Consider the following 20,769-nt stretch of genomic DNA (forward strand, 5'->3'; position numbering starts at 1 on the left):
TGTTGTGCTGCTGACTGCAAACATGGCAGTGGCGCCAGCATCTGCTTATTGCTCATCAGGCTAGAGGGAGTATGGTCTTTTTGTTTCTTTTTGTTCTCTTATCTTTCTGATGTTGTGTCTTGTGTCTTGCATTCGTCTTGTAAGCTGGCGAAGAGATTGTGTTCTGGGGGTGTTTATCCAGCACATGGATCAGTGAGGCCTTTGAACATGCCAAGGGCATCTGAGAGCTACATTAATGCAAATAATAATAATAATGAAAGTACAGTAATATATACCTGCTATCAGTAATGTTTATCTTAGAATAGCAACATGAGGTGAAACAGAATTCATTTTGGAGATCAAATGCCTAGTATTTTGCTGCTTTGCCTTACAACAATGCTTCACCTTAAAGTGTCATGTTTCTACAAGAAATATTTATGGAGAACGCTTTTAAAACAAACTTCAGCTAGTTGAGGTACCATCTCGGAGTCATCAATGAAAAGAGAGAAAGGTAGCAGATAAAATTTAAATGAACAATAAGCCATTCTTGAGCTAAAAATGAGAGAGTTTGCTTTGTATCAAAAAGAATACATTTCCAAGTCTGAGGCATAAAACTGTAACTGAGACTCTCGGTGCAGGTCTCAAGGCAGAAGTGTCACGTTTGTAAGATGGAAAATGGTTTATGTTACCATAAATAATGTAAGAACTTGAACTTGCCACAAGGTAGCTATTTTCCTATGCGTTCTACAAGTAAACACTCATAAAAACCAAACTTCTCATCAGCCCTGCAGTTCTTAAACAGTCGGCACTGATCTGTCGCTTAAGCTATGGGGTTTCTTTAATAACTACTTGACATCTACAACAGCAGCACAAGTCCTGACTAGCTACCCATTCAAAGCAATCACTGATTGTAATATACACATTATAAGAAAGAAATTAGACCTGCCCAAGAATCCTTTTCTTCATTTTTAATTGATAATCCCAGTGATTAAGATCAGTTCACTGAGCTTGTAGCTGCACCTGGAAGAAAGGAATTTAGTCACATGTGTAAATTCTCTAGAGATCATCAGTGTGAAATGAAAGGAATCGCAGTTTTGAAAGGATGCAAGTGAGTTTAAATTGAAGGCTTTGTTACTGATTACATTTGAACAAGGAATTGGCAGGACTTGGTGCAAATTTCTAAGCCATAAAATTATTGCAAGGTAGGTTTAGAAACAAAATAGAAAACTTCTGTCATCTAATGCTTTCATAAATCTAATAGTTTAGCAATGGACTAATAAATGACAAAGTTTTTTGTCCCAATTTAACAGAAAAAGAAAAAGATCTCCTAGCGCTTTTCATCCAAACCATTTCTGTGGTAGCTTTCATCAAAACTATTATCTGTTTTTTGTTGTTATAATTCCCTTTTTTTTAAAAAAAAAACACCTTTGTGTAGATAAAGTTTAGAGGATGGGTTTGCTTGCTGCTGAATTTTTAGCTTTTACAGATTTTTTTTTTTCAGGTTTGTGAACAAACTGTTAATTAGAATTGCCTCAAGAATACTTGCAGTTAGAAAGACTGTTTTTCTTTTGATATTCTTGCTGCTTAGAATAGCAAAAATTCATGTGGGTTGGGTACACAGTAAAACATGTAAATATTAACTAAATCCTTTTGAGTACCTTGTAAATATTGAAGCTGTATTGTCTTCAAAGTGTTTTCACTCTATGGCAGGATCTTGAAAGAAACTTAGCACTATCTAATTTTTGTGGGTGTGGAGTTGCAGCGAAGCAATGATACTTCCCATGGGAAAGAGAATCAAAGTATGCTTTTGTTTGTTTGTGTGTGTCTAAGTTATGGCATTTAGGTTTTTCTTATAGGTCAGCTGCAGCCCTATTATGTTCATCTGTTACCTGAAACTTTAGGGCAACAAAGTAAATAAAATACCTTCATCTGTTATCATTGCTGATTCTTTTGATTCCAGGAGTATTCAAGACCGATCTTTCCTTAAAGTTTACAACAAAGATCCTGCACATGCATTTAATCATGCTTCCAGAGCTGTAAATGGAGACATAAGGGTAAGTACTAGAGTTGCGTTTTTACTCCTCTTTCCTCCAGTTCTGAAGTTAAATGTTTAAGTTCATATCTGTAATGCAAACACACCAGTTCATAAAGTCTGGGGTGTATATGTGACATGTATACAGTAGAGGAATTGATAGTGCTCACTGTAATCTGTTTATTAACTGTTTTTTTTTCCAAATACTTGCCCTGAGCATTAATTCTTTTTTGTTCTTGTTTACTAACATTAAAGCATGTGAATCAAATCATAGTCCTTAATTACTTATTTAAGGACACAGGTTGTGTTAAGAGTTTATACAGCTGCTTATTTCATGTCTCCAAACCCTTTATGGGGGGTAAAGTACAGCATGATGTTGTTTCACTCTAGCAACGGTGCAGAATGGACTGCAGTTTGCAGTAGCTGAGCAGTTGTAGCTAGCTTGAAGTCCATTGAAACACTTTGTAAATGGCTGTTTCAGGCAAGAAATACTGATAAACACCTGTCACAGTGTAAATGGTTTTGTCTTTTCCTAAAATTTTCTACCTCTATCAAAAATACAAATACATTAGTACAAATACATTGTTCAAGTGAATGTTTTGTACTGAGAAATTAGAGCAAAGGCTTTTGAAAGGTATTCCTTTTGTCATTGTCACTATTCCTATCTTTCACTGGACTATAATCTCAGGGAAGCATGGCTGGGTGCTGCTTGTTTTTGGGCGGGCAGGAGAAGTGGCTGTGCAGCACCTCTCCTGCCATGGTGCACAGTGCTCCTGGTGCGGTGGGCCGTGGTGGCGGTGAGGTTACACGGCCTCCTCTGCTGCCCACCCATCCCAGGACACTCCCCAGGAATGGTACAGTCAGCCTAACCCAGCGGGGCCGGAGGGGAGTGCTGCTCCGTGATTTTTGTGCATGCTCCAAGGCTGATTCAACCATGCTAAGAGTCCTGTGAAGTGATTTGCTTAACTGTGCATTTGCTTCTTGGTCTCACTATCAATTCCATGCATGTCACACTGCTTTATTACTAATATTTCATGTAAGTACTTTTGCCATTTCAACAGTTTAGGGCATCATTATTTTAGTACGATTGCAGTAGTTTATTTACAGGCACTATTCTCAACCGTCTCCCATTTAGGTACTTCAGTTATAAAGTGGTCCTTTTGATAGGTCAGAAATCAAGTTACTTGATTATGCACACTACTGCACACTCAACAAGAGAGGGCAAATAGATGTGCTTCAAAGGGCTGATGCGATTGTTTTTAGTGTCTTTCTTTAAGGTCCTGAAATTCTTCAATTCTAGTTACATTCCTGTAGCAGTAACTAAGTGTATCTCCTTTCGTTCATATTCAAAGGCATGACATGCTATCGCTGCACATAATGATGTTAACTCCTACAGTAATGTTACTGTGGCTTTATAAAGTTAGACCTGCGCTGTTCTTGTTCCATGTGCGGTGGATGCTGACTCTACCTACTGTGGCTTTAACTGTGTGCTCTGGACCTGCTTTTAGATATGGTTAGCTAATGTGTTCCTATATTCAGAGGTAAAGATTACTTCATTGGCCCCATTCCAGGTATTTGCCTAACAAAGTTGTTTTGAACGCAGGTTTTGCTTCTGTGTGAAAACTGTAATGATTTGTATTACTTGTGTTAAAATGCTCTGTTGTACGAGGGATCAGAGATCAATGCTGCAATTGCTCACTTACACTCCCTGATTATGACTGAACTGTCTCTGTTTGACCAGAACCCAACTATTAGGGTGACAAGGTGATGTCCCCCGCAGAAGTGGCGGTGTCCCGGGAAAATGTTGTACTTTGCTCCACTGAAGTAACAGAGAGACCATTTCCAAATTCTGCACATCCAACAAAACAGTTATTTTCTCACTTGGTCCAGCCTGCATTGGTAAATTTTGGTCTTTCTGGTCTGGGAGGTGATGTCAGAGCCAGGGTATTTATACAGGCGCTATGGAGAAACATGCAGAAAGTCTCCCCTTTAATCTTTATAAACTTCTGCACCTCCAAGTTATGAGCATGGAAACAAGTGATTTCTTGAGTACCAGAAGTAATTCAACCCGTTTTTCTAAGGATCTGTGTCTTCTGGTTGGGTTGTATACTAATGCTCAGATCATAACTGAAGTTGAGTTTAAAAAAAATCCCGAAATAGAGGACTGTAGTAACATTCTCTCCAGTGCTGACCCTCTGGAGTCCAAAAAGCCTGAACACACACTACCACTTTTCCTGAATTCAACAAAATTACTATAGGGTATTCTAGCAAATTTCCAATGTTGACAAAATTTATAGGAAGGTAATATATCAGTGATTTTTGATTAAATCTAGTTGAAATTGGCCTGCAGATTCACAACTTATTAGCTTGGGGAAGAGACCCATCTGTGGGTAGTGTGATTACCTATGCCTCTTTCCTCAGGAAAACAGATGAAAAAGGGTATAAAAGTATAAAATGAGAAAAGTATATCTTATGCACTAGTATTGCATGGTACCCAAAAAATTGGACTGTGTGAAACACTTTGCTTCCTGTTCTTCCTTTCCTATGTGTGCATCTTTGCATTGGGTAAATTGGTTTTCTTCCAGTTCACGTGATGCGAATATTGAGTGCTAAATTCACTATTATGGGAAGCAGAGTAACTAATGTGACTGCTGTGCACAGCCGCAGGATGAACTGTTTCAAAAAACCTACAGATAAGCAGCTTATTGTCAGATCAGTTTAAAGAATGGTATTTAGAATATCAAGAATTAGCAGTTGTAAGTACATTTTTCCATAGTGATATTGAATGTTGTATCAGCTGCCATGTGTGAGTTAGAACTTTTTTTTTTGAGGTTTGAAGAAGTTTGGCCTTTACAGATTTTTCTACTGTTTGCTTTCTTGTGATTTATAATCATTTCCATGTAACAGACCCAAAGTAATCTCAGAAAATAATGTTAGCTGCCAGCTTGGACACCCATTTTAACTGCTAAACAGATGTGAGACCTGTATAAGATTTGGCAGTAACACTTGAAGTATTAACCATATGGACAAGAAGACTCAGAATGTGTGATAGGAATGTGGGATCTGTACATTCAGATGTCCTATCTAACTGCTCACTTTTCATGTCCCTTAATTCTGATTTTCTTTGCCTTCTTTCAGTTTCATGCATTCTCTGAATGGATTGCGAGTAAGAAAAGAGCTTTTTCTTGGGATATAAATAAGTTCTAAAGAAAAGTTTCTCTTGAAGTCCTTCTCAGTGCCTTATTTGCTTACTGATACTGTCCCTTGGCCATTTACATCTTTAAGAGCATGGTTTGCTTGACAGGTGTGCCATTTTGAAGGCTGTTCAAGCAAGAGGTAGACACATAATGCTGTCTCACTGAATATTTATGTTTGTATTTTTCCTTTTTTATTATTCTGGTCCCAAAATGGACACTGAAAATCTGTAGCAGCTGTTTTCTTTGGAAAAATATATCTTCATATTGCTGTATTTTATTTTCTTACTCCTTTGCTGGAGTCTAATGCCTATTAGCTCTTTCTGACTCTCTGTGCCACAAAACTTTCTTTTGACATAATGTTGTCTCATGCCCAAAAGTTGAAGTTTGGATGATCTTTTTATTCTATCAGGCATGTTTTAAAATCTAGTGCAAATTGATGTATACCGCTATCCTGGTCATCTTACCAGCTGAATTAACATTTTGTGATTTGCATAAATTCAAAGAGGAAAAGACTTAGATTTACTAAGTGCAGGGTTCAAGTTGCTTCTTTTCTCACATCTAGTGGTGTTGTATGGATACAATGTATAGGTGACATGAAAGAACAGAGCAGGTTTTTGTGTGTTGTTGAATTGAAATTCTTTGGATGTGGCACGTCCCTCTTCCATCTCTGTTGCTGCAAACCCATGGTGCTTTACTGATGACTTGAAGCTTTGGGAAGCAGCAATGTTTCCCCTGCTCTATGTGCGTAACACATCTTCTGTCCTAATTCCCCCCATCTTCCTTCTTTTGTTTTTTTTTTTTTTGAGTGTCTAGGAGGGGAAGAATAGCTAAATTACAGTCTTGCCCTTCTGTCACTGCAACTTTTCTACATTTCTGGTGGCGCAGTTGGATACTGATAATGTTGGTTTATGCAGTAGTTTGTTTTGGGCTTCATCTGTCTGCCAATTCAAGAATTGGGAGGGAATTTTTACTTCATAACAAACTAGTGGCTGTTTTGCTTGGCAATCTTTCTCATCCCAACCACCTGTCAGAAAGTCTGAGAGTTACAGTTTGTTGTAAAATGTTATAGGCCCACCATGTTTTTGCTTAATTCCCTAACTTGAGTAAGATCTTATCAGGTCAGTGCTTTATCCCAAACCTCAGCTGGGTGGGTGAGGCCAGAATATTCAAAGAATGCTCATTGTGGCTGTTGTTGTATTGAGTGCACTTTGAGGTATTTCTTTTTTTGAGACTCTTTCTCCAAGAAAGAGCAATTAGGGCAAGTTCAGTCGAGCTGAGTCGGGCGGGTGGGAGCACCTGGAAATTCTGCTTTTTTGGGAGTTATAATGGCAGAAAGATGATGATGTTCCTGGTAGTGATGGGCAGTTTGGGCTGCCAAGAAGAGAAGAGATCTATTGGTTAAGATTAGTTGTTCAGCAAAAGGATAGACTTTTGGTAAGCTGGGTAAATTGTTGCCTTGACTACTCTTTATTACTGAAATTGTGTAACAGTGACTTTTCATTTTCCTCCTGTGAGTGTCTGGGTACAAAGTTGTGAACATTTTAGCTCTGTGATACATTACATACTGATGCAATTTGTGAACTTAAAACAAACAAACAAACAAAAAAACCCCACAACCCTATGACTATCAAAATTCCTCAAACAACCTCCTGAGAACTTAGAGCATAGAAGGAGCCTGAAATTCAGTGCTGGTTTACAGGACTGATGTAGAGATAACAAATGTAGGCTCATCACTCTGTTTTCTTATGATACATGTAAACATACATACAACTTCTTTGAGATGCTTAACTGTATTTCATTGGATTGTTTGTGATCTTAATGTCAATAAACATGAAAGGAAAACTGCAAGTGCTGTCAAAATTACACCTGCTGCTTGCATACTATGACTGAAAAAGAAACCACACACACAACGCCTGGAACTACATGGAGGTATTTAGAGCAAAAGTATTCACTAGAAAAGAATTCAAGCAATAAAGTGGGTGAATGCATTTTAGTACTAGGATGCTAGTATAAAAGTTGCCATGCGTGTGCCTTACTGAGCTTATTACTATAAAACTTTTTTTTTTCCTTTGGAGAAGAAAAAAAAAAAAAAGAAAAAAGAAAACACTAATATGTGTATTATCTGACAGAGACCTTCCAAAGGATACAAATCTCATCTTTCCTGCTGTTTTGCTGTCTGCTTTTTTTAATGCTCTTCTTGTCACTGAGAGGTTATGACAACATCAGCCATATTGTATTTATAAACATCACGTGTTTCCTTGATATGACTTGCAGTCTCTGCCAAACAGAACACATGGAAGAAACATTTCTCATTAGCTCAGCATTGGTTTTGATTATACTGATTTCCAGGACAGGAAAAATGCCTTCCTTACTCAGATTTAACTTTTATACAGTAGAAAGAAAGCCTCTGAGTGTCCATGAAACAGCTTGAACAGAGATGCTGCAGCTCTTTTAGCCCACATATTTTGTCTGAGGAAAAGAGGAAAAAGTGGTTTATTTGAAAGAGAAGATGTAATGGCATGTATTGCTGAAACTAATTCTGTACTAAAATACCTGCCAAAGTCTTCTAGAAAAGGAACTTGCCGCAAGATGTAAGGTAAGATGATGCTTGTAAATAATGAAAGATATGTAATTCCGTCTTCTTGGGGGGGGGTGCTTTTTTTTTTTTTTTTAACTGAAAGATATTTTCAGATTGACAGGGAATTTAAATCAAAAACTTGGAAACTGTTTCTTCTTCCTTAAGCCTTATGAGAAAATAAGTTGAGAAAATAAGTTTTGAGTTACCAAACTCTACTTTCAGGTTTTATGTCTAGTTTCAAACCTACCTATTAAACAGTTATTTTCCAACTTACCATTACAAATCTTACTGAGATTTGAACAAAATATGTAGAAGAAGCTTCTTATGTTCCAGATTTTTTTTACTGATTTTACTACTTTTGCTTTGAATGGGTTGTCAGTAGTTGCCAATTATTTATGCAACTGCAGAGAAGCAGACACTGAGAAGTAGCTGCATCAAATCGGACTGTGATGAAAGCTTGTAAATGTACCCGTTCTTTCATTCATATGTCCTTTGCTATACAATACTGACTGCTGTATAAAACCTAAGTTAGTAGGAAAATGGGTAGAGTTTTACAGAAAAAGTTTTTTTTTCTAGCTGTGCATAAAACAAAATAAAAATCTCAAAAATCATCTAGCAAAACGTCAGTCTGTTTAAAGATATAGATCTTGCATTATATTTGGGTGGATACTGCCTTGTGGCTTTTTTTAATAGGCTGGTTATACACTTTGGCAGATTATATTTATTTCAGACAAATATCATTTGTAAAGTATATAACCTTATAGATCCTGTTACTATATCAGAATTTTAAAAGACACATTCTTTTACAATTTTCAAATACTGCAGATGGATTTTAAATCTGCATGAAGCTTGCTGTTGAAAGAAAATATCATGTTCTTGATATTAAAATGTTCAAGAAACGTGAGCTTGCCGCACCCACACAGTAATCTTTCAGTTAGTCTGAGAGGAGTGTCATATAGCAGATATTGCAAACAGTTACCTAGAAACTCCCCATGAGTTTTGTGTGTTGAAATAGATCATGTGACCATGATACAGTCTTTTTAATTGAATTTTTAGAGGGAGAGTTCTTTGTTTCCCACTAAGGCTGTATTCAAGCTAGCCTGGCTTTCATGTTGAGGTCTGCTTTGTGCTTGCCCTGGAGCTGATGAAGTTACTTAACAACACCATATGATTTCTGTTGTGTGAAGGTCTCTTCAGCCCGTCATTGAAATTGGAAGTCGCATCTCTCACAGAAGTCTGAGGTTCTTGGGCAAAACTTTTGCTGCCTTTACTGGGAACATTCCCTGAATAAAAACAGAAGGATTGGATTTGAGTCCACTTTTATTGTCTGCTGTTTTCTGGTTTCAGTCTTACTCCACCTGTTTTTACAGAATATTTCCTTGTTCCGATTCTTTAGACGCTTTACTCTTTTAATCATTACCCTTGCGTTTAGTAGAACAATTTGCAGTAATTTGGCTGTTTACTCAAAATGCCTAAGTACTTGGCAGAGTCAGATGTTGCCAGAGCTCCCTAAACACATTGACAGATGATAAAAATAGTCATGGCTGTGACCTACCTTTTCGGGAGTCAATCTTCCTTTGTAAACCAGGTAGCTTATCTGAATTGCTGGAGTCCCATACGTTCTGCTTTAGTACTAAAGTCCAACCAAGTTTTATGACTTCTGGTTAGCTTTCTAGATGAACTTTTACTGGAAGAGGGATTAAAAATCACTTTGTGGAGGTGAGTGTTTTGGTACTGAGAGTCTTAATATCCACACAAACTTAGAAGCAATGTTTCTTCTTCTTCAAACCTGCCATTCACTAATCAGTCAGGACCTTAGCTTTCCCAAGAAGTTTTTCACAAATCCAAAATGTGATACTTCATGGTCGTGACCCAAATTCTCTGCCTTCCACTCGGTCTTTACTTCAATATACTATTAATTTTCTGCCTCTAGATAAGCCTGATGAATGCTAGAGAGAATTAATTCTGTCACTGTCTTCCTTTTGCCAAGGAAGAGAAGTAAACCAGCACCTGGTATCTAGGAGAAGACATCCACATACCTGAGGACCTTGGTTATTCTTCATGTTGGATTGTACTTCTAACATGGACTCTAGAAAGCTAATCAGACTTCTGAAAAAGTTAGCGGTAAAAATATCTTTTCTTGGATGCATATAAGAGCTGGGGTTAAAAAAAACAAACAAAAAAAACCCTCAGCTGGCATAAACAAGACAGTTGCAAATATTAGCAAGCAACAGAGCTCCATGAGAAATTATGTCATGCTGGTTTTTGTTTTTTGTTTTTTTGGTATGAATTTTCTTTTTTTTTTAACATCATTGCAAATTAGAACCACATGTGACTGAGTGAAAAGACCAAAAGGGTGTGTTGGGTAAAGGGCTAGGCCCATGCAAACACTTAGTATTTACTACAGATAGCTTCCCCTTAGGATAAACTAAATTAGTTTAATTAGTAATTGGTCAGTCATGCTGACCAATTCTTATGCTTTTTTGGGGGATAGATGGAAGTAAAATAAAAAGAGAAAGTAGGGCTCAAACAATATTGGAAGAAGTTTGCAATCAAAGAAAACTCTAACTGATGCACTGATAGCACATTTCATGTTACAAAAGATGTACTTGACGACTGCAAATACTTGCTGGGCCTTACAGCTATGAGACTCAGTTCTGCTTGGACACACATGTATTGCAAAATCCAGGCACATAAGGTTTCCATGACCATTCCTTCTGCAAATAGTGCTGAATCCAAAACTCAGCACAGAAACTTATTTTTTCTGATTTGCTGTGTCTTCATAATGGGAGAAACAGCTGGTTACAGGTGTACACATGCTTCTTAGGTCTTTTAAATATCAGCTGTATTTTATAATATTTTGTGTTATTTACATCCTAACATATTCCATATGTCTGTAATAGAAATTGCATTTTGACTCAGTTGTTTGGTAATGCCAGATGAGATTAAGGTTATGTTTTCCTTTATTTTTGTTTAACTATATCAACTTGTTCAGTTTTATTTGACTTCAGCACAGTGGGAAGAGCTACAAATATGGAACAAAAATAAGAGCTGAGTCGTTAGTACAGAAAGTCAGAAAGCCATGCATTTATTTTGATTTATGAGTTCAGTTACTAAGAGTGTTTCCTTTTTTAAAGAGCAGAAATCTGATATACAGCATATTTAAACCAAACAAAAATGCTGATCTGTGCTAGAAATGTACATGTTTGAAACTATTCCTTTTTTGGAAAAAAGAGATGACCCTACCAGTTCAGTGGTGCCCTGAGGAAGTGCTGAAATTGAGACTGGTCTGAAGGGTTTGGCTCCCTGCACTGGTGGTGGCTGTCTATGTTATGTGCATGATGTGCTTGATCTCTTGAAGAGGAATGGGGGGTGGAGGGAGGAAAGGCCTGCTATACCTTCATGAGTTAGGCAACTCCTGTTTATTTTCAGAAAATTCTACCTAAAAAGCAGCTGTAGAAAAGTAAAACAAACAAGTAGTTTGAATGCAGCGTTAATGATGAGGGGTGTCGTAATGTTAACTTAACTTAACTTAAAAAAAAAAAAAAAAAAATCAGTGATAGCTTTTGTGTTCAGTCCAAAGAGTATAATAGCTTATGGGCTGGGTGGGCCATGCTACACTGATGAGATAAATGTGGATATTGGCAAACCAATGATGTAATTATGTAAATCTAACCATTCTATAATTGAAATGTGTAATGTTTCAGTGTTTTTATATTTTTGTCGTTTGTGATAACACCCTGAAAAATCTTGGCCGAAATGCTAAGAGGTTTCTTAACGTACCCACCAAGCTACTCTGTCTGGAAAGTACACTAGGGAAACATAGGAAAATGAAGTATGAGAGATTTATTAACTCCTCTCTGCTTAATTGGATAATTTAAATGTTATTTTTAAATCTCACATTCCATCTGTTTGTGAGAAATGAAATATGCTCATAAATATGCAGAAATGAATGCCTGCCAGGTTGGCTGATCTGGATGTTTGTCTTGCCAGTCAGGAATGAAGTTGTGCAGACTGGTACCGGGGTGATAGCTTAAACAATGAAATGTTGATGGGGGAGTAAAACCCCCACACAGATGCACTGTGATTTCAATCAGGCCTGTGTGTGGTTAATTGTGTTATGGGCCAGGCCAATGCAAAATGTGCTGCGTTTCATCCACGGGTCAGTGTCCTCAGATCATTGTGCTCGAATTGCCTAAAGCATGGCTAGACTAGAAGTCCTTGTGGGACTGCTTGGGGCCAGGCTTGACGTGGCCTCACACTCTCTTCCCCTCTAAGGAGAGCTTGCCTAGCATGTTGCCAAAGCTCTTCATTTTGGCAGCTAATCTGTGACAATGACAACTTGGGAGTGCAAATAGGTTCAGGAAAGATGCAACCAGGTGGGCACAAGTGTAGAGCCTGCCCCTCTAGCTAGATCTAGTCTGGTACATATTGTAAGGTCAACCTATTTATGGCAAGAAGTTAAACGTAACATTATTTTCCCTTTCCCTTTACATTGAATTCTTGTTTTACATCTGAAAAGGTGGTCTTGGCCTAGGAATGGGAAGGGCCATTAGATGATATGATAATCAAAACCTTTTGAGATGCAAGTGTCCTTGGGTAAGCAGTCATAGGTGTATGGGGTCAAGGGCTTGATAACATGTTGGAATCAATAAAAGAATAAGTCTTATGCGAAGTAAGCACATGTGTAATAATGCACACCTCAACACGTATTGCCGCTTGTCAAGTGTGATGGTGAATCAGACTAGAGTTTCTGATGTCCCCCACTAATGACCAAACACGTGCAACGGGGAACATCCACCTTAACATGATCTGTTGGCACTCAGTCTTGCTGCATGGCAAGTCCCGATGATGCTGTGCTGAGGCCTCACCTGCAGAGAGCCTGTGTTTTCTGCAGTATCTGAAGGAGATGAAGTTATTTTGAATCTTAACTACATCTTTAGTGGGAATGGCTGAACTTACTTAGTTCTAAGTTTCAAAAGCCATTTGTAGCTTTGAAGTGCATCTCAGACATGGTTGCTTTGAATATGAGAGTGGATTTCAAAAGCAAGCAATGGTTGTAGCTTCTTTGCCCACAGCTGCCTCCGGAGTCAAAAAGTTCCTGAAGCATTCACGTGGTCGCTCCAGTCAGCATTTACCTGGAGTGCTCTGCTCATTTCTTTCCTAAAAAAACCCCACCATGTTTGGACCACCCTTGCCAAAAACCACAAAACATCAGAATATTAACCCAAACCATACAAGTTTATGTTGGATATATTTTCTACTTTTTCTTCCCTCTTCTCCTCTCTTCCTTCTCTCTCCCTCCCATGCCTGCTATGCTATGGCATTGTAAAAACAAGAATTAAAGCAAAATCTTTTAGCCTTGAAGAAAATTTGCATTAACTCATGTTTTTTCACTCTCACTTTTCGTTCTCACTGCATTTTTATTATTACTTTTTTGTTGAATTTCCCTTCCTACACTATATTCTCTTTAATTCCTCTGTTCCTCTTCAGTTCCTCCACTTTGCCTGGTTTAATTCTCCTATTTTTTTATTCCTTTTTTATTTATTATCCCTTTCCTCTATTTAATTCTCAGCATCTCACCTCCAATCTTACTCTTTCATCTCTGGTCCCTTTTCACAGACTGTGTCTTGCTCTTTTTTTTTCCTGTTTCTTCTATAGTTTCCACCCTTAGAATTCCCTTTTTGTTTTTCATATATTTTTCTTCTTTACCTACTTTATCTCTTCCCAGTATCATGATTTATGGATTATTTAAATGTTTGCAGCATATGACTGTAGCTATTTTTTATTAATATTTCTGCTTTGCTTATTGACTGTGCAGGAGAAATTTCATGTTACAAATCTAGTCTTCTGCATTTAGGCTTAAAAAGCTTAGGCTTAAGAAAATGATAATGGTAGGACAGAGGCACTAGTGAATGAAGAAATGGAGGTACTTCTATATTGATCTGTTGACAAATAAATAGTGTTTATTACCAGCTTCAGGCTAGAAACAATGTAATTCTTAACACGATCAAGCAGGAACCACAGGCCAGGTTGGTTCCACCAAGTGAATCACAGCAAAGCTCATTGCATGGACTAGCAAGCAGCAGTTGGAATGAAACTGCCATTATTCCTTCTAGTTACAGTATCTCAGTCTGAGTTACCAAAAAAAAAAAGGGGGGGGGCTAGGAACAGGATGAAAAGCAGAACAGAGAGTGAACTGAATGAAAAGACATATGGGCAGGCTTACAATAGAGAATGAGGAAAAACGGTCTAATCCTCGTAAGTTTAGGGTGGGAAGTTACCTCCCACTGCAATCAGGGGAGAGAGGTGGGGAGGTCCAGAGGGCGGTTTCCCTCACCTACCTGAGGAGGGAATGCATGGACTATTGCAGATGCCTAGCTGACTTTTGATGGAGTTAACAGTAAGTGAGAAAAAATCCTCCATACAGATCAACCAGTAGTGTCACCTTAACTTTTGGGAGATGTTTAATGTATGTCTGTGATACAAACTTTGCTATAGCTAGGAACTTTCACTTTGTTAAAATCAGTGCAGAAATAAGGGGGGACCATGAGGTTTAAATTACGGGGTAGAGAGACAGACTGCAGACCTGACGTAATAGTTCAGTTTTGCAGAACCAGAACCTTCTTCATGTGACTCCAGTGGAAGTTGGCTCTAGTAAACTTAAAATAACTTTTGAGAGGCCTATAGAGTTTCCAGCACCCCCAGGATTTGCCTACTTGTACTTGCTTGCCTTTAATTTTTTGAATCCCTAAAAATTTAAAATTCCTTATTATGCTCAAAATCTACAATCACCAAAGCTTAGGCCAAAAATTTTCTATTGGTATGTATATATATATGCATATCTGTGTGTGTGTATACTATATATATATGTGTGTGTGTGTATGTGTATTAACTTATGTATATATAAGAAAATTAATATACCTGTTACAATGAAGCATTGTTCTCTTGGAGCTCAGATGCTCACATATGTGCAGGTTCAAAGGCTTCATGTACAGGTTGCTCAACATTGCAAGAGCCATCTGTTCTACAGAGCGGTCGTCTTTGCCAGCAGTGAAGCTTTCAAACTGCATGTCCCCTTTATAGTGGTTCATCCACCCAGGGAACTACAGGCCAGTCAGCCTCACCTGCATCCCTGGAAAGGTGATGGAGCAGCTCATCCTGGAGGCCATCTCCAAGCATGTGGAGGAAAAGAAGGTGATCAGGAGTAGTCAGCATGGCTTCACCAAGGGGAAATCATGCTTAACCAATCTGATAGCCTTCTCTGATGGAATGACTGGCTGGGTAGATGAGGGGAGAGCAGTGGATGTTGTCTACCTAGACTTCAGCAAGGCTTTTGACACTGTCTGCCATAGCATCCTCATAGACAAGCTCAGGAAGTGTGGGCTGGATGAGTGGACAGTGAGGTGGATTGAGAACTGGCTGAATGGCAGAGCTCAGAGAGTTGTGATCAGTGGCACAGAGTCTAGTTGGAGGCCTGTAGCTAGCGGTGTCCCCCAGGGGTCAGTACTGGGTCCAGACTTGTTCAACTTCTTCATCAATGACCTGGATGAAGGGACAGAGTGCACCCTCAGCAAGTTTGCCGATGATACAAAACTGGGAGGAGTGGCTGATACACCAGAAGGCTGTGCTGCCATTCAAAGAGACTTGGACAGGCTGGAGAGGTGGGCGGAGAGGAACCTCATGAAGTTCAACAAAGGCAAGTGCAGGGTCCTGCACCTGGGGAGGAATAACCCCATGCACCAGTACAGGTTGGGGGTTGACCTGCTGGAAAGCAGCTCTGCGGAGAAGGACCTGGGAGTGCTGGTGGACACCAAGTTAAGCATGAGGCAGCAATGTGCCCTTGTGGCCAAGAAGGCCAATGGGATCCTGGGGTGCATCAGGAAGAGTGTTGCCAGCAGGTCGAGGGAGGTGATTGTCCCCCTCTACTCAGCCCTGGTGAGGCCACATCTGGAGTACTGCGTCCAGTTCTGGGCTCCCCAGTACAAGAGGGATGTGGCACTACTGGAGCAAGTCCAGCGAAGGACTACAAAGATGATTATGGGACTGGAGCATCTCTCTTATGAGGAAAGGCTGAGAGAGCTGGGCCTGCTTAGCCTGGAGAAGAGAAGGCTGAGAGGAGATCTTATCAACGTGTACAAGTATCTGAAGGGAGGGTGTTGAGAGGATGGGACCAGACTCTTTTCAGTGGTGCCGAGCGACAGGACACGAGGCAACGGGCACAAACTGAAACACAGACAGTTCCATCTGAACATGAGGAAATACTTTTTCACTGTGAGGGTGACAGAGCACTGGAACAGGTTGCCCCGAGAGGTGGTGGAGTCTCCTTCTCTGGAGATATTCAAAACGCGCCTGGATGCAATCCTGTGCACTGTGCTCTAGGTGACCCTGCTTGAGCAGGGGGGTTGGACTAGATGATCTCCAGAGGTCCCTTCCAACCTCAGCGATTCTGTGATTCCAGCTACTACTTATGGGCTCTGTGTGTGTACGTGTGTGTGTGGGGGGGGGGGGGGGGTTGGGGGTTATATGTGGGTTTTTTGTTTGTTTGTTTTAAAAGAACTAGGAGTTTGGAATAACTGTACTAGGACAGAACTTTATGGTACTTGTTTCTACCCCAAGACAGATCTATTTCACTAAGTGCCTTAGGAATCCGTAAACAGAGGTAAGAACAAATAAAATGTATGCTTGGGAGAAGATAGTCTGGTCTCTACATAATCTCAAGTCCAGTACGTGTCAGGCAGAGAGAACTGTTCTGCTCTCTCCCTGTTTCCTTAGCTTCACCTCTCAAACTCAAAGAAGCGTTCTTGCATGATTTTCCATCTTCAGGGAAGGGCTACAGAAATTCTTGCAGGTATAAATATGGGCAGTTGCCTGGAGAGAAAGCTGAGACTGATCTGAAAGAGTTATTTGGGATCATGCAGAGCAGTGTGAGGGCAGTGGCACCAGCATAACCTAGTTGGGTGCGTGATCTGCTCCCCTATTTTTCCTGTAGGGAAACAGCTGAGGCTGAGACCAGGGTTGGATATGACCACTCTTTTCTTCCTCTGCTGAACAGTTGGAGGCAAAGCTAGGGGTCAGTCTTGCTCCTTTTGTTGCAGAAAATGGATAACGTTACTGAGGGATCTCTGTCATTGTGCTTGCCTGAGCAGAAGACATGCAGGGAAATGCCTCTGCTGCCTTGAGGAGTCTTGCGTGACAGAGGCTGCAGCTCCAGGAGATCCTGTAGACAACTCCATAGGTCTTTGTCCCCTTAAACTACCACTTTCTTGGATCAGAATTAGATGCTGGGTGGGCTATCAGATTGATAAGGTCAAGTAAAACCTTCATTTGGAGGGGGGAAGAAAAAAGAAGAAGAAAAAAAAAGAAAAAAAGGAATAATACCTCCCTTGGATTGTAGTTGTGAAAAAAACATCATCAACAAACTGTCTTCCCATTTGGCTTCTGCTGGACTGCACTATCTTGTTGCATTTAAGCAAAACTCCCACTGACTCCATCGCAAGCTTTTCTCCAGAGCACTGAGAGCACAACCAAGTCCTGAATTAGCAACAAGCCCTCCAGCCTGTAAGTGCTTCTCTGTTTTCTGGCAAGAAAACAGTTGTTTACAGCAGTACAAGGCACTAACTGCTTAATTATTTCCATCCATGGAAGTATTATTAAGGGAATAGGAACCAAAAGAACTGTTGTGAGGAATAGAAAGAACTGTGATCAGCAGTCAAACAATAAGATACGTCCATGCCTTGTATGTATACCCCACAGAAGACTTTAAAATGTTCTTTAGCTTTATAAATGCATGTTTTCCTGCTGTTGTTTCTCTAACACTTTTCCACTGAAGAATGAGGGGAGAAAAGAGAAAATAAATCAATGTGATAAGCAAAGGTCCAAGGGACTAATGATGTTAATAACATTGTAGAGGAAATTGTTGTGACTGGTGATTCAGCTCAGTGGTAACTTGGGCCTTTCTTAACATACACTTTAACATAGATTTCAAAGTAATAGGCTAATCCAAACTTCTGGGCCTGACACTGGTGAAGCCTGAGTGTTGCAGCTCTTAGGGGCATGCCCTTTGTTTATGTGGGAGTTAAACAGGAAAAGAGCTCTCGTTCCTTATAGTACATTATAAACAAATATATGGCAACTAATTACATGGAAGATAATGCATAGCGAGATAGGCAGGGCCTGAGGGCTCTGATAAAGTAATTGAAATGGAAAGTGATGCTTGAATGGTTTGTGTGCGTTGTTAGAACCTACAGATTAAATTATAGCCTTGGTAATGATATAGCCATGCAATATTTATTATGCTGGGCCTGATACACTTTAAAATTAAAAGATTCATTCCTCATATGAAAAACTCTTCATATGCATCAGACATACTTGAAGACTACAGCACATAGTGCTATCTGTATGGAGAACTAGTTATAGTGTCTGATGTTCTGGGATATACTTTATCATGCTAGAGTCCAATTACTGAAAATGTGCATCCTACCAGCTTGCAATTCATAGCAGAGAAACTGCAATGAAATATAGTGGTCTTTCTTATCCTGCATATTAGCATAATAATGTGATTTCTCACTGCAGGTTTGTTGGTCTGTAAGGAAGAACATAAATGTCAGAGTATATTCTGCACTTGTTGGAAAGCATGTGTGGCATAAATGTGTGTTACAATAATTTGTTTGTATCTTTCTTTTCAAGTTTTTCAGTCTGGTTGGTCAGCAGACCTAACCAGTGTTTTAACTAGGTCAAGTATATACATCCACTCATTAAAAGGGAATGCTTGACTGGTTAGTTAAACCTGCCAAATATAAACCAGATGCTTCAATGGTAAATACTGCTTTATTCCTATACTGCAAGAAACAAGCCTTGACTGATTAAATTTAAAATCAAAATAAATGTTTAACATTGCTTCTGTTCTGTGTTATTGTTTTATTATAGTTCTAGTGTAAATATTTAATAACAATTGTATTTTAAAATATTTTTACAGTGAAATTGAAAACTGCATGTTTAAGATGAAATGAATATTTTTACACTCCTAAAAAAGACCTTTTACGTTATGCTACACGTAAATTCTGTGAAGTTTTTATCAAGACCAATAATGACATACAAATTTACAATGTACAGTACAAATAAGAGTACACAATAGCTGTCTACAATTCTAGAGGACTTCTGTTGCTGTTGGGGAGGATGCAGTAAGGCCTGGAACATACCGATGTTTAGTTTTGGCTACCAGATCTGCTATTGATCTTGATCATGTTACTTAAATTTTCATGTGTCAGATTACCCTTTTGTAATGGCAATGTGTGTTGTCTCCCTCACTAATGTCTGAGAGGCTGAGAGGATTCCTGCAAAATAGAAATGTCACTCCAGTAAAGTCCCATCCTAACTGGTTCTCTACATCGATATTAGCTCATGCTCATGTGCCTCAAATTGTATTTTGATTCTTTTGAACAGCAGTCAAAATAATATAGGCAACCCTTTACTTAAAATGAAAAACAACCCAGAAGATAACTGCAGAGCTGTGATGTGCTTGTATTATGAGATTATCCTGTGGCTTTTATGTGCCATCTCTTCCACCCTGTAAATACTGCATTTTTAAGAATACATTTTCTGTATTATTTGGTCTTTTGGGGAGAGGAGGAGGAAGGGAGGGAAGCATGCTTCCTTTTTTTTTTTTTTTTTTTTTGACATTTGCCTTTCTATTGTGCCCCTTTTTAGAAAAAAGTGATCATAATTGCTTCCATGGTGTGCTGCGGAGATAGCAATGAGATTGATTTATGGTGGCCCCAAAGTTCGGCTCAGCGGAGCTGCTAAGGTGCTGGTTAATGAGTAGACAGCCTCCTGTCGCGCTTAGGTGCTTTGTCCTAGGGAAGGGGTTTGTGCCTCTTTCTATCAAATGTCACTACCAATCTGATAATTTTAAAAGCTTCTTAAGTTAATAACTGCTGTATTTTTTTTCTAAAATTGTGTGTGCTGGGTTTGCTAAATAATTTGAGAGCTTCTCCTGTTGGGGAATTAATATGTATGTGTTTCATATTGTTGCTTTCAGAAATGCACTCTCTTACCTTAATGAAGGTTACTCACTGTTTTATTTATGGCTTTCCCCTTTGTGAGTCTCTCTTGTACTTCATTCCATAGTGTTAGTCTCTTTCTATATATCTTATAGGCACACATTAAGAAATGGTTGAGCGACTGAATCACATAGTGTCACACAGTTTGTGACTGGGTGACATGCCAAGGAGGTTATTTAGTGACTAATTTCGAAGGGGAGGAGAAATTGCAGGCTTGTCATGTGGAAAAGTACTTCAGTCTATTGAAGCAGCATTACTTAGATGACCGGGTAAAGCAAGATAGCCCGCCCCTGTTGTGAGCAGAGAGAACAAGGAACGTTTTTACAGTTTAAAAACCTTTTCCCAGAAGGCATGGCTATATAAAATATTATACTGTAGACTGAGGATTTAGATTCAAGGCTGAAAACAAAAAGTGCTTTATTAGAAGAAGTGGAACCAAATGTTCATCTTACTGCTGTAGTCAAACAGGTGATTTCCTTAAGTAACAGTAAGTGGCTTTAATTATTTCAGAGCAAAATTTTAACCAGAGATTATTTTATTTGTCTGTAGGTAACAATGTTGTCTTAAGAAAAAACAGGTGTTTTACTGTTTTTAATTGTAGAAACAAATACCCAGATGGTTTAAGCATAGCTGAAAAAATGCCTGAACAAGCAGATTGCCTAGAATTAGGTCTGAAGCTCTCCTCTCTGCTTGTTTGCAAGATCCATCTTCAACATGTGCGCTGACTTAGAGCCAGGGTGGAGCAATCAGACATTATTTTTGATATTACCATTAAATTTGTTTTGTGGTTAACTTAGAGTTTTACAGATCTGTTTTGCATTCAGTAAAAAGTGAAATAGGTGTTTTTTGTTTTCCCCATGGGAGCTTTAGGATATGGTATGAATTAAATTTATATGTAGTCAGGGATATAGAAGGACATAT

General features: G+C 39.0%; 1 protein-coding gene across 6 annotated transcripts in view; it reads left to right on the forward strand.

Moving 5' to 3' along the window:
* KIAA1217 (KIAA1217 ortholog) overlaps window positions 1-20,769 on the forward strand; it is a 387,375-nt gene that overhangs the window by 308,014 nt on the left and 58,592 nt on the right. For 5 of the 6 annotated variants that reach the window (XM_067291790.1, XM_067291789.1, XM_067291788.1 and 2 more), the window contains one exon: window positions 1,940-2,033. The exons of the other annotated variant lie outside the window; for it this stretch is intronic. In XM_067291790.1, the coding sequence (XP_067147891.1) occupies window positions 1,940-2,033 (94 nt within the window). The remainder of the gene's footprint in view (window positions 1-1,939; window positions 2,034-20,769) is intronic. 6 annotated transcript variants of the gene reach the window in all.

Source organism: Apteryx mantelli, chromosome 2 (assembly GCF_036417845.1).
Source record: "Apteryx mantelli isolate bAptMan1 chromosome 2, bAptMan1.hap1, whole genome shotgun sequence".
Classification (NCBI taxonomy): domain Eukaryota; kingdom Metazoa; phylum Chordata; class Aves; order Apterygiformes; family Apterygidae; genus Apteryx; species Apteryx mantelli.